Source organism: Leptinotarsa decemlineata, unplaced genomic scaffold (assembly GCF_025532065.1).
Source record: "Leptinotarsa decemlineata unplaced genomic scaffold, Ldec_3_MD MMD2_tig00000882_RagTag_RagTag, whole genome shotgun sequence".
NCBI classification, from domain to species: Eukaryota; Metazoa; Arthropoda; class Insecta; order Coleoptera; family Chrysomelidae; genus Leptinotarsa; species Leptinotarsa decemlineata.
In genome coordinates this window covers 2,783,265-2,797,417 of record NW_027412556.1, presented here as the reverse complement: position 1 = coordinate 2,797,417, position 14,153 = coordinate 2,783,265, and the positions used below count along the sequence as shown (strand labels likewise).

General features: G+C 33.1%; 3 protein-coding genes across 3 annotated transcripts; 2 read left to right on the top strand and 1 right to left on the bottom strand.

Annotated features, from left to right (window-relative positions):
* Window positions 1-214: 214 nt before the first annotated feature.
* Uba4 (Ubiquitin-like activating enzyme 4) lies at window positions 215-2,906 on the bottom strand. Its single transcript, XM_023158744.2, has 7 exons — window positions 2,652-2,906; window positions 2,407-2,590; window positions 2,233-2,353; window positions 1,433-1,740; window positions 1,142-1,368; window positions 847-1,066; window positions 215-418 (listed from the first exon to the last, which is right to left on the bottom strand). Exons 1-7 carry the CDS (start codon window positions 2,751-2,753, stop codon window positions 267-269), a joined length of 1,314 nt encoding a protein of 437 aa, XP_023014512.2. The 5' UTR covers window positions 2,754-2,906; the 3' UTR covers window positions 215-266.
* Window positions 2,907-3,168: 262 nt separating this feature from the next.
* On the top strand, window positions 3,169-7,185 carry LOC111504231 (general transcription factor 3C polypeptide 3). Its single transcript, XM_023158741.2, is given in 5 exon segments — window positions 3,169-3,473; window positions 3,760-4,158; window positions 4,532-5,659; window positions 6,019-6,150; window positions 6,153-7,185. Coding segments are annotated over 5 exon segments (2,358 nt in total). The 5' UTR covers window positions 3,169-3,313; the 3' UTR covers window positions 6,692-7,185.
* Window positions 7,186-8,586: 1,401 nt separating this feature from the next.
* On the top strand, window positions 8,587-13,733 carry LOC111504233 (KN motif and ankyrin repeat domain-containing protein 2 kank). The gene has a single exon (XM_023158745.2). The coding sequence runs from the start codon at window positions 8,895-8,897 to the stop codon at window positions 11,793-11,795; it is 2,901 nt and encodes a 966-aa protein (XP_023014513.2). The 5' UTR covers window positions 8,587-8,894; the 3' UTR covers window positions 11,796-13,733.
* The last annotated feature ends 420 nt before the right edge of the window (window positions 13,734-14,153 follow it).

Below are 14,153 nucleotides of genomic sequence, written 5' to 3'. Positions count from 1 at the left end.
AAATTTCCACTCACAAAGAATGTCAAGGTCATATATTTTTACAAAATGTATAAACATACATAAAAATTTAACAGTTTTTCAAATTAGATGTTCACAAAGAAATTTTATTGAATTTGGATTTCGTATTAAGGTTTGAAAAGAAACGTAATAAAGTAATTAGTAGTTACCGAGTGTTTTCAATGAATTGGGGAATTGAACTCAATGACAAACAAAATTTATAACAATTGATATGAACATTTATTATAAAAAAACATCAGGGTAATTGTTCAATACACAGGAAAGTTTGAGTCAACATATTTGGAATAAGCATGAAGACCTCCCGTCACATTGCAAAATTCAAAAGAGCCATCTTTGAATTCATCTTTCAAATAAAGAACTGTCCTCTGGGAATCATTTCCTCGACGGCATAATATATAAACTGAAAATATAATATTATTATAGATTTGTCTTATTTTTCTTCAGTCAATAGAGAGTCATACTTTGCCAGGCAGTATTATCAGTAAGGACCGAGAAACAAATGAAATACCGAAAGTTCAACAGTGAGATTTATTCACAGAACTCAAACTTATTTCATCATGGAATATAAAATTGTTTTGTGGCCTAATTCCACAGTAGATTCGAGAAATTTTGTCAACGTCCAATTTGAATTCAGAGGGGGCCATAGCTACTTGGTTTGAATTTTAGTATTTAATTTCAGATTGAAGTCGAAATTTAATAGTTTATTGAAATTCAGAGATTAAAAGGGGAATTGATGAAAATTCATAGATGAAGTTGATGAGCAAATGTCACTGTTGACTGTCATACTCTGCAAATTTTTCAAAAAAAAAACTAGTACTCAATTCTTACCATTTTTCACACCCTTTAACGATTTCTCTTCCAAAAAATTTCTGAGAGGTTTCAAATCTTTCAAAATACTAGTGTAAGGAAAATTCACACTATTAGGTACACTGCACATTTCAAATTCTAATTCAGGCCTGACATCCAAAAGAACGCCATCATTTCCAATTTTTGATAAATCCCTTACATCTAGCTGCTGTCGAGATTCCAAAACATCAATGTTAACCACCTATAAAAATTTATATTTATATCCCAAGTCATCATGAGAGTCAGCGTGACGGAAAATAAAAGGAAATTCAAATACCTTGTCATGGGCATTTGATCCACAAAATTGTTCATAATCTATCAGGGAGGTTATGGTAGGGTCATCACCACAGACTTCACATTTTGGGTTTCTAGGCCTAAGTTTGAAATTCCGGAATGTACAAGTTGAACCATCAAAAGTCAGAAATCGACTTGATAAAACTCCAGTGGAATTTGTTACAATTTTTATTGTTTCCAGAGCCTGTAGTACACCAATCAGCCCAGGAACTATAAAATTAAAAAATATTAAATTTTCAATTATTTTAGTTCTGATGAAATCATGAAATCTCACCTGGCCCCAAAACACCACCATCACCACAGTTAGTAACGGTGTTCGCTGGAGGAGGAATAGGAAACAAACATCGATAGCAAGGGCCTCCTTTATAATGATAAACCGTTAACTGACCCTCTAGTTGAAGTGCACTACCAGAGACCAAGGGTATGTCTTTCATAACACATATATCATTCAAAAGGTATCTAGTGGCAACATTATCACTGCCATCTACAACTACGTCATATTCATCATTCTCCAGAATATTCTTTATTGTTTCAGAATTGGCATGTTCTTTGATTGGAACAATTTTTATGTTGCTATTTATCCTACAAATAGAAACGATGCATTCCATGAACATGTAGATGAAGATGTATGAAAAAGTATTTTTTAAACACATTAATGATTATTTGGAAAACCTTTCTTTGGGTTTCTAAATTTATAAAGAAACTACCTACTTAATGCATCAAAGTAGGCTAAATGACCGTTCTTCACGGATCTGCATTGGACTCTTGCAGCATAAAATAAATCATATTGGTATATACAGGGTGTTCATTAAACATGCGGCAAAAAATTAAGGGACTATTCCTTGGACTATTCTAAGGATATTTTGTCCTTTGATGATTTTTGATAGGGTTTGTTTCGAAGATATGGGGGCAAAAATAATTTGTAGGAGAAGAAAATAGTTGTTGGAAACTAATCATTTCTTCTATATATCGAAAAAATATTACTGATGACTGAAAGAGTTTTCATTACATATTTTTCATGCATTCCAAAAAATATTTTTCTAAGTTTTCCTACAAGTTTTTACAATAAAATACCTTCTGAGCTTATTGAATGCAGATTCTACTTTGGGTACATTTACATCATCTTCAGAATGCAAAACTTGTCTATGTAGGTTGGAAATTTCTACTTCGTCATAGTCGACTAAGGTGATGTGTCCTAAAGCATAAATAATTAAAGTGAATGAAAAATGGAATAAGGAGATCATTTACCAACTCCAGCACTTGCCAGATACAATGAAGCTGGGCAGCCAAGTCCTCCCACCCCTACAATAAGAACTCTACTCTTCTTCAAGGAAATTTGACCAGCTACACTTACATCAGGCATTATCATCTGGCGACTATACCGTACCACTTCCTCAGTTGACAAAGCGTTATTGCAGTAGGTTGATTTGATCTGAATATGCAAAATGGAAATGAGTTCAAAGATGGATTCAGTTTTTATATAAAAGTCCCACCTCTTTTGTTAATAATTCCTGCAATAATCGCTTCTTGAGAAACAACTCATTTTGAAGATTTTTGATCTCCAATTTAAGATTCTCGATTTTCTCGTCAGACATATTATTTAAAATTTAAAACAAAAATCAAACTGAATAACTATAAAAAACCAAAAACCACTTTTGAATTATCAAGAATAACCAATTATTTCATTTGAGGTTATGTTTACAATATTTACAAATATTACAACCATCGCCTAGAAACAGCAATTCTATTCCTTTTCTCATTTCACTCCTGAAATATCGAGCACTAAATTTTGCATTCGATTTTATTAACCGAACAATGGGAAAGTGAAAAGAATAGACTCCTGAAAAGTGTTAAATTAACGGAGTAAATATTAGAAATTAGAACACTCCTACCATATAAAATTTTACGTTGGATTCTCTAGAATGGAATTTTTTTAAAGGCACTTCGAAATACATATTTCTATTTCTACGTTCTGTGATCTCTAATCTGCATAATCTATCACATAAATCATAGATGCTTTCTGATATATTTTCTGTGTAAACAAAGGAGGAATAGGGTTATGTTGCTGATTCAAAATTTTTAAAAATTATAAATATATATTATAATAGCACATGATACAATAACACAAAAATCTTCAAATATTACAACATCGAATATGGACTTTGAGATTGAAAATATTCCAATCCATATAGAAGAACTTGATTCAGACCCGGTATATGTTCCTGGGCCTAGCAATGCAATAATTGATCAAGAAATGGATTTTATTTCAGAAAATGAAAACAGTGATGATCATAGTGAACAGGAAGACGGTAAAAGTATGGGCTAGGTTTTAGAAAAATATAGTGTGGTAAAAGTTTGGATCTTTGATTTTGAATGTCAAAAGGTTATAGTTCTAACTACTCAAACTGAGTTCTACCAATCTTTTAATGTCCAGACTTTGAAAGGGATATTTTTTATTTGAGAACACTTCTTCCAGATGTTCCATCTGAATTAACATTATTTTCATAACACCAAACATTAATACTGTAGATCACGTCTGTGGATATGTCATCTTTTACTGTTGCTTTATGAAAATTAATTAATTTTTATTTTATTTTCTAGTTGAAGATGAATTTTCTACAAGAAGGAAAGTTGTGAGTAAGCTTTCTGTTCATATGAAAGGTTTGATGGGTGAAGCTAATTTAAGATACGCTAAAGGTGATCTAGAAACATCCAAAAAAATGTGTTTCGAGGTAATAAGGCAGGAATCCAAAGCTTACGAACCTTACTTAACTCTTTCTCAAGTGTATGAAAATACAAATTCAAAAAAACATAAAGCTTATCTCATGTTAGCAAATCACTTGGCTCCCGGTAAAAAGGATATAGCATGCAGATTGGCTGAATTATATTTACAAGATGGAGAAATAAATGAAGCAATCAAATGTTACTCTAGAACACTGAGATATCTTAAAACAGATATAAGTATATATCTCAAGAAAATTGACTTATTGGAAAAGAAAGGTGAGAAAACTATTATTTATTGATTTGTTGAAAATAACCGTGAATATTAATTTCAACAGCTCACATTAGTATTTGGATTTTTTTTTCAAACATGTACTTTTGTCCACCAATCACAAATTTGAAATCAAAATGTGGCGCCACTTTTTTTATTGCTGTACATGCAAAACCCTTCTAACTTTCATGTCTTTTATGTGAAGTGAAAATATAGTTTTGAAGATCCCCAGCTTTCAATCGTGAAATGAAGATATGATCGGCAGATAAAAATGCCTAAGTCCAATAAAAAATTTTTTGAAAACTATTGTGGGCTTCCAAAACAAATAATCACCAATGTTTAATTAATTATTAGAAATAACTTTTTAAATATCATTTTCAGGAGAAACTAAACTTCTTCTCAGTCATAAGCAAACTATGGTTAGAAATATATCTGTGAAGCATTCTAAACTGATTATGAATGTATCGATGGAAGTAGCCAAAGAGTATTTTAAAGATAAAAAATATCACTCTGCTATAGAAACTTTGGAAATTCCGATCAGAAGAATACCAAAAGAAGTAACAAATGATCTTATCAATATGATATTGGAACTGTATATCATCAATGAATGCTATTCAAAGTGTCTTGATATTTTCACAGAATTTTGTGGATTCAGTTTTGATATCAGTGTCACTGAAAACAACACAATTATAGTAAATACGTATATTTCACCTGAAAATCTTCAAATCGACCTCAAAATAAAATTCATCATTTGTTTGATAAAGTTGAGAGCGGATAATTTATTTCCACAATTAATTAATGAAATGCTCATTGAAGATGATGTCGAAATGTTTGGTGACTTATATTTAGATGTAGTAGAGGCACTCATGATTACTGATTACCAACAAGAAGCATTGAAATTACTCGTGCCGTTAGTAAAGAGCAAGAGTTTTTCTCTTGCTGGGGTTTGGCTGAAATATGCTGAGTGTTTGGCTGCCTGTGAAATGCTTGAACAGGCAACCGATGCTTATTACGAAGTAATGAAACTTGCACCGTCACACATAGAGGCGTTGTATCCTTTGGCAATGTTGCTTCTTAAACAGAACAAACGAACAGAAGCATTGCAAGTGCTATCCCAAGACTTGAGCACGAATAAGTTAGATGTTGCTGTACTGATTGAACAAATGAAGCTTCTTCGACAAATCAATGATTGGAAAAGTTACTGGAAGAGTTGTGAACTACTTTTATCGAGACATTGTATAGTTTTGAAATATTCGGAAGAACTAAAAATAGTCATGACCAGAGATACTTATAACCAAAAAGCTGTTCGATTGAAGAAGATGAGGAATTTTAGAAGCGAAAATACAGAAATCGAGACCGACTTTGTAAGCATAGGAGAGCCGAGTGTAGAGGAAGAGTATGATCTCTATAAGGAAATATTACAAATGGCAAAAGATAAGGAAGAGTATGGTCTCCTGCAGAAATTTACTTTCATGGGCTTATGCTCTAAAAGATTCACTAAATATTTTAGTAAGTATAAGTTATTGATAAATAATAATTTATCATTATTTTGAAGTACTCTGTTTACCATACCACTTTTATGAATACTTTTCACTGTGCTCCTGTCATTGATAGCTCACAACTTTTTTCCGTTATTCATTATCTCAAGGTTCACATCAATGTAAACTCTGTTTTTAATTTTTCATCTTCAAACAGGTACACATAAAATAGAGGAATGAGATCAGAAGATCTAGTTTCGTGGAGATAAAGTTATTATTATTATTACTTGGACAGATCCTTTCATAAGTTTAGTGTATGGTGTCGAGAGTCACCTCATTTGACGGTGCTTCATAACTATTGAAAATTAAAACAATACTTTATGATTTCAGATGAGATCTACTTGATGGCATTTTTCTCGTGCTTATTATGCTCCGATATTTTCCATGGCTATAACATAATAAGAGATCTTCTCATAAGGTACCCAAAAGTTAATCTGTGTTGGAATTGGTTCGGAATAATGACGGCAACTCCGATGATATTCGTCACACAAGGTTTCTGGAGAGATCTTCGGCCTTACACATAGATATATTAGAGAAACGACGAAAGATTGTTGCTAATAATGATGTATGGACAGGAAACTACATTTCGGGAATAAATTATTTCTTGAAAGATTTGAAGGAGACCAATTCTGCCTATTCTGCTTTCATGCTGAGCATCGTCATGCTGCAGTATCAATTCCAGAGGAACATTGATCGCAGTAAAAAGAAAATGCTCGCCGAAACTGTAACTTATTTATTTTTGAATTACTCTATGCTACGAAGTAAAAAGGCAGCTCATGAGGTATACTACAATCTAGGCAGGATGTATCACCAGTTGGGAATAATTTACCTAGCAGAGTACTATTATAAAAAGGTATTTGAAGTGCACAACGAACTTTTGGAGCAATACCCACACATCTTGTGTTTGAAATATGAAGCTGCTTTTAATTTACACCTTATTTACAAAAATAATGGAAATCTTATAGCAGCTAGGAATATATTGTATGAACATATAGTAATTTGAGAAATTTCTAAATGTGAAACAGTATTAAATATATTGTTACGTTTTCCTTGTGGGTTTGACAATAATTGACAACACTGTACAATCGAAATCAACTTTATTTCACTATTACACTGTCAATATAACACAAAAGCTTCAACTGAACTTCAGACCAATACTCGAATGTCAATCGTCTTATTAGCCCACTTCGTACCGCACTTTCAACTAGACTTCCTTCATCTGCCTGTTGGTAGTGTTTATATCCTGATGGAAGTATCTGGAAGCCAATAGGAATCTTCTGGAAGCGGCGCGACACGTAGAACAAGCGAGAAACGCAGAGTTGATTGATGAATACCACCGGCGGCCGCCGTAAATTTTTTTCAGGGGATGTTTCTTCTTTGAAATATATGTAAATTATGTTAATACAATTATGTCTTCCTATTGATATCATATGATATGATTTTTGGCTTCAGTTTCATGTACCTACTTCAAAGTTTATTAAATGTTGTGAATTTTTATTTATTATTTTTCTAAGTAAATAAAAAATCTTTAAATTTATTTTTCAAGTACTAGGGAAAATTGGTAATCATTTTCTGAACTTGAAGTCCTACATATTGTCTAATTTGTACATAATTGATTCTACAGAAAGGAATTTTGATATCACTATTCCTGTTGCTTCTGGTATTTACAGATATAGTCCAAAGCTCGAGCATTTCCGAAGAATCAATATACATTAAACTTCAATTGGCTTGAAATATATATCATAGTATTGAATTACCATCACTTCAAGGTGAAATGAAAAATTGTTATGTTTTAATCAAGTATTACTGAATTCACACGTCTTTTCTGTATCAGAATTATTAGAAGATTAACAGAAATATGAACGTGTAATTTCAAGTCTAGATAAACAAGGACAAGAGAAGAAGTTAGATATATTAAAATTAACGATAATATTCAATGTCTTTTTAATCGGTTGTTTTATTATATATATAAGAACGGTTACTCAAATTTGTAAAGATGTAATTTCTTTCAGTCGATTCAATTTATATATTCCTTAATGATAAATATGAAAGAATAAATCCAAATTATTTGAATATGTAATAATAATGTAACTTTTTTTGATAATGTAATTTTCTCATTTAAAATACACGTCATAAAGTCAAGATTTCTAGATTTTTCTGTCTAAAATCTGAGGGCAATAAAAAATATACTCTGAGTCTAAAAATGCTTTTATGACTAATGACAGGAGTGTCACAGCTATGTTCCGTGTTTGTTAGGTTTTTATGCTTGACGTTTCGTCTGCAGTACACAATATAGAAATACTGTGACACAATATCAAAGTGGATGAGGAAACAAATGAAATGCTTAGCTTGTCTTCACAGTAGATTTATTATATTATTATACAAGTTTAAACATTGCAATTACGTCAGTTACCCTTATTGTGAATAGTCGATGTTCACCATCAGATGACACATTCACGAAGAAACGTATTTATTCACTACAGAATGATTGTTCTATTTTTATAACAGGCATTGGCACTTTCTGAGTTTTTAATCGGAGTTTATTGTATTCGTTTGAAAATTTCCGTATAAGACGAAACTGCAGTAACGTTAGTTACAATTACAAGTGGAATACAAATATTGGAAGTTTCATTTCTCAATTTTTATGATGATCTTCCACCACGTGGTAACGGCTACATCCATCAATTTATTGAAAAAAATATATCAATAAGGTATTAGTAGGGGAATGTATTCCAAATAATAGAAGTATTTCTGAACGAAACACATCAAAGATTATCACATTTCGGAAAATAACGTTAATAATCTCATGTGCTTATTACTCACAACAGATGTTTTTAAACGCTACAGCGAGTGAGAACTAAGCTATCCTTTCGACTTTTAAAATCGGAGAGATTACACCCATATGTTTTGGCAACGTTGTAAATCGTAAAATTCAGTTTTTTTTCTTGTTATTGTATATTTTCACGTAATGAAGAAGTTAACAATTACATTTTTCAATGCAACTTAGTGAATAGTGAGAACTACGTCCTTTGGAATAATTCTTCATGTTTTCCGTTGCCCTCTTCTGGAGCCTGGTAGGCGTACATTCACTTATCTAAATTGCACTGTTGTGTCATGCACCTGTTGAATTTTAAACTCTCTTACGAGACTCTAATCGAGGAAGATAAGCTTTAGCCAATTGCCAATTCAATTTGAGATTAAATATTATGCCATATCCAAATTATACCCCACCTGTCAACAATCAAATGAGAAAAACTAACGAAAATGGTTACTCTTGGTATGAGTGCAATTGCTGTCCTTATGGCTACCACATCGACCTCGATTTCGTACGATACTGTGAATCAATTATTAAAGAGGCTGATAATCGTACAGGTTCAATCAAGAGAAGAAAGGACAGAAGAAGGCAGAGACAGTCCATGGAAGTATTGCTGGGACTAACACCTCCTGTCCTAGCAATTTTGGAAGAGAGTTACAAGCCTATAGAAGAGCAGGATTCTTCGCCCTCCAGTTTATTATCGCCACCACTAAATTCAAATACCCAACAAAGCAAATATGCATATACTTCTGATGGATTTGACGATGCCGTGTCTGATTTTGAAAGGACTCTCCATAGATCTAAAGATACCTTGTCTAATAATCTTCCCGATGTTACTGCAGTTTCTGGAATTCTACAAAGAGGGCTGTCTATATCGTCCGATTCTTCAAGCTCAGACTCGAGCAATGCAGCTTTGCCCATAACACACATGGTGCCTACTAAGGATGATTTTGATGAGGACACTTACGGACTGAGTCCTTTGGCATTACAGAATATTAGGGAACAAATGGCTTTGAGCCTTGAGAGAACGAGGGAGTTGGAAGAGCAAGTAAAACTTCTACCTGAATTGGAATGTCAAATTTCTTGCCTAAAAGAGGAAAATCGAAGTTTGCTCCATCGTTTGAAAACCCAAGATTCAACAGGTATGAATTCTTTAAATATTAATCACATTCAACCAGCTCAACAAAGTACACAATTTATCAAACCACCTCAGAAAGATATTGGCATCACGTGTGGTGTTTCAACCAGAGATGTGAGTAGTGGACATCAAAACCCCAGTACAAAATCTGTTTCGACAGGAACCATAGATAATGAGCTTGGTGACAAATGGTTCAAAGAAAAAGTTCAATTTTTAAATGCTCAAAATTCATTGTCTAATCAGATTTATAAAAAATTAACAGTTGCTAGAGAAACCCAGACAACATTACCAAAAGATAAAATAGATGTAGGTATTCAATTCCAAAATGAGCAAGCGCAACTATTAAAACTGACAGAGTCTACTCAAACAGATGAAATAAAGAGAAAATTTGATCATAAAGGAATATTAGCGAAAGTTTTAGTATCAGATAAATTGACACAGAAATTTATAGAATGCTCTTCGGTAGGATGCTCAGATGATACTATTGATGAAAACATTTGCGTGAAATGTAACGCAATTAAAAAGTCAATAGGTGTTGGTCCCGAGAAAAATGACACTCATACTATGCCAATATCGCTAGCTTCGTTAACCTCTAGGAGCAAATCTTTCAATTTGGGAGAGGATAAACTGAATCTCTCCTCGAGAACACGTAATGCATCATCACAATATGAAATAAATAGTATAAATAGATCTTGTCAGTCAGATATCAAAGTGAAATCTTCTACAAAATCTTGCCAGTATGATCTTAAATCTTGCGATAAGAACACACAGTATGAAAAGTACACTCTTTCCAAGTATACTGACACAAAAGACTTCGCCGTACAAACTAAGCATGTTGGGTGTGAAGCAAAAGAAAGTAAAATAAAGACATCAGATTTTGGCTGCAATGTTACCGAGGTATTAGTTTGTGCAAAATGTGAAAAAGACAAGGAGGAAGCTAAAGAAATCCACAAGAAAGAAGAAGGGAGTCCAACACCGTCTAGGATTCCTAGACCTCAAATACCAACGACTCCTGTGGAAATTAGAAAATTCAGGAGACAGGATACGTACACCAAGGTGTATTCACCTCCTAGTGAAAAACCTTCTCCCATATCTAAGCTGTCAGATCTAGACCTGTCTCCTAAAGATATGTCAAATGGAATCCGTTCCTCTGAAGACCTGCAGATTCCATCGATAGCAGAAGCACCAGTATCTAGGCAATACAGTACTCCCACACTAATTGAAGCTAAGGTTCATGAATACAAACTACCCACCTCCGACTCTGCTATTTTTCAATATATTGAACCGAGCCAGAGTAGGCAGAAGGTCGCCCCCAGTAAAGAAATGCAGGCTGCCATGAAAGTACTTAATGACTCTTTGTTGAAAAACTCCTCCAAAAACGTCAAAAACCACAGTGCTATAAATATCATTCAAGAAGAGTGGTTCAGGATTTCTAGTTCACCGGTAGCGAACCCACTTGATGTTGAGGACTATTTGGATGCCTTGGAAGACCTCTCGAACCTGCTGTTGGAGTATGTGGTTAACCTGGTTGATGCCAGCGGAAACACAGCTATGCACTATGCTGTTTCACATGGGAACTTCGACGTTGTTTCCATTTTACTGGACTCGAAGGTTTGTGACGTCAATAAGCAGAACAAAGCTGGCTACACGTGCATCATGTTAGTTTCTTTGGCCGAAGTGAGGTCACAAACTGACGCCAACGTTGTTAGGAGGCTTTTCCAGCTCTCTGATGTTAACATTCGTGCAAAGCAGCACAATCAAACAGCCTTGATGTTGGCAGTCAGTCATGGCAGGTTGGATATGGTGAAGCTGCTATTAGAAGCAGGAGCTGACATCAATATTCAGGACGAAGATGGCAGTACCGCATTGATGTGTGCTGCTGAGCATGGACACATTGAGATAGTCAAGCATTTTCTGAGTCAACCAGACTGTGATTCCACCATAGCAGACGTTGATGGGAGTACGGCGCTTAAAGTTGCAATGGAAGCTGGTCACCGGCATATCGGAGTCTTGCTTTACGCCCACGAAAGAACCCTTCAGAAGGTCCACGGTGTGAAGTTGAAGAAGACCAAATCATCAAGTAGCGTTAAAATATCTTCTCCGTTATCTGTTAGAAGTAGTCATCGTGTCTTGGCGGAAAATAAAACTAAGTAATTGTTAAATATTTTTTGGTAGAGGGAGATCTATACGTTTCGTTAACGTTTACTGTTGATTCTGATTCATATGTTGAAAAATTCAATTGATATGTTTATGAAACCAATTATTACTCCCAGTTTGACGATTGAGTTTTGAAAAATTTAAATCAACTGAGTGTAATACTTTGATTAGAGTATGATTTTACAGCTAAGGAAGCAACTTATAAATGACCACTGTGATAATGAATGAAAATGTTCATCATCATTTGTGGGTTGGCCACGTAGTAAAGTTTTCAACTAATCCGGGTTCATATTTGAAATATTTGAATGAACTCTTATTTATATTACTTATACTCAGTATGATTCATTTTAATAACTGTGAATTAAAAGTAAATACGGAGCCCTAACACAATGTATTTGTGATAGTGCTGTTTCAACCTGCCTTAGGTCCCGTCAGTGGTACTAGGCTAAACCACAAATGCATTGCTAGGAAAACAAGGCAGCCACATCTCCCTTAACATTTTGCAAAACTAATATCACAACACGAATCAAAAAATGTTCCAGGTGATATTATTTTTTTCTGATTCACACTTTGCACTTCAATTGGTTTTAATTTGTTCAGTTGAGCCATTCTCATGTTTGGAATATCTTATCTCAGAACTAACATTACTAAAAATTTAACAAAGCTAACACAAAGTTATTAATGAAATTACAGTTAACAAAGTCATTACAATAATTTTTTTGTAGACTTGCCTGTGCTTTTGAGAATATTATAAACTGAATTTAGAAAGTATTGTCCAAGAGTATTTCTATATTTTAATAAATGTTGATACGCATGAGTTAGAAGCTTCTTCGTTACTGCTCTATATGATTGTGCTCAACATATTATTATATTTAAAGGTATGGTTGTAATTATGGGTTCCTATATAAAAAATTGTGATGAATGTTTTTTGTTAACTTGACCTTCGGGTGCCAAATTGTTATCTATTTGTTATTGTAGAGAACCCTCGATTGAAACTCTGTCCTTTATCAATTGTAGTCCTATTTACTGTAATACATAAGTTACGTTTTGTTAAACATACCTAAATTTGTTACCCGTTTCACTCTAAAATAAAGATATACAATTCCAAAAAAAATATAGCTGAGAAGAAATTTGAAAAATGATCTTTGTATACGGAAATCCTCTATTGAGAAAATGTTTTATAAAAAGTGTTTGCATTTATCCACAGGACCAATTTTTTCCAAGCTGTTTCCTTCTTGTCGATAATCTGACTATCCTATATTGACAGTGATTTTTACAATTTATTTTGTATTGTTTTGAAATTTCAACAGGAGATTATTAGTGTAAATGGATGAAGGAGTTTGTGAAAGACATATTTTCCTAATTAACCATTCCGGTTGATTTCAATGTGAATTGAAACTCCTTCATTCTTTGTCTATCCTAATCGTATTAAATAATTTAATGAATAACAATGACTGACAAAGTAGCTTTTACTGAAATAATGAATATTTCATTTCAATATTTGATCTTTCATCATATTGCATTATCAGTTTGATAATGGAATAATACACATTACGCTTAGGTGAGTTCATATTTATAACAACTCAAAAGAAACACCAGTGGTCCAAGTATATCTTAGATTAGGATATCATTTTGTGCAGCTTCATTTCAAAGGCAGTGATACTATATCGAAAACCTTGATTATTTTGTAGTTACATTCTTATATCGAGAAGAAAACTGCATAGAAACCACAGACATATCAGTATCAGTACTTGTACCAGTTTCATGGTTCAATCTAAGGCTAGCAATGTTTTTTTTTCCTAAAAATATAAGATTTAATTTTTTGAATCCACATTTCGAAGTAGCTTCAACTGTCTTATTTATATTTCAACCTTATACACTTATTCATGTTTATTTCGATTGTTTTTAGCATTGAATAAAAATGTTTTTATTTCATTCATGTTTTCTTAGGGGGGGAATTCGAAATTGGTGGAAACTATTAACTTCACTCACCATTATATGAAAGTATAATTCAACTTATTTCCTCGATAGCCACAAAATTTTGCAAAATTTACAAAAGTGAACTGCGTTGAAGAAATATATGTTACAAATTTTCTCCGTCAATTTTTTCTGTAATACAGCAAAAGGAAATATCACTCAAAGGAATAAAAATGATTATTCGCTTTTTAATTCTCTTTCACTCTATAATCAACAAGTAGTCATAAACTGAAAATACAATATTCCTACAGTGATATATCAAATTTTTGTAATAAATTTTTCTGAAATATCGAGTTAAAGAAAAGAGGTATCTTAGAACCTATGAGGATGAAGACCTTTCTTAAATTTAATTTTTTCTGAGGGAACATATTATTTGGC

Excerpts from the sequence above, each read along its gene's own strand:
- Uba4 (XM_023158744.2), bottom strand. The coding sequence starts at position 2,753 with ATGTCTGACGAGAAAATCGAGAATCTTAAATTGGAGATCAAAAATCTT. Across the intron at positions 2,591-2,651 it reads AGGAATTATTAACAAAAGAG|ATCAAATCAACCTACTGCAA; the intron begins GTGGGACTTTTA and ends TTGCATATTCAG. Across the intron at positions 1,067-1,141 it reads GATCAAATGCCCATGACAAG|GTGGTTAACATTGATGTTTT; the intron begins GTATTTGAATTT and ends AAATTTTTATAG.
- LOC111504233 (XM_023158745.2), top strand. The coding sequence starts at position 8,895 with ATGCCATATCCAAATTATACCCCACCTGTCAACAATCAAATGAGAAAA.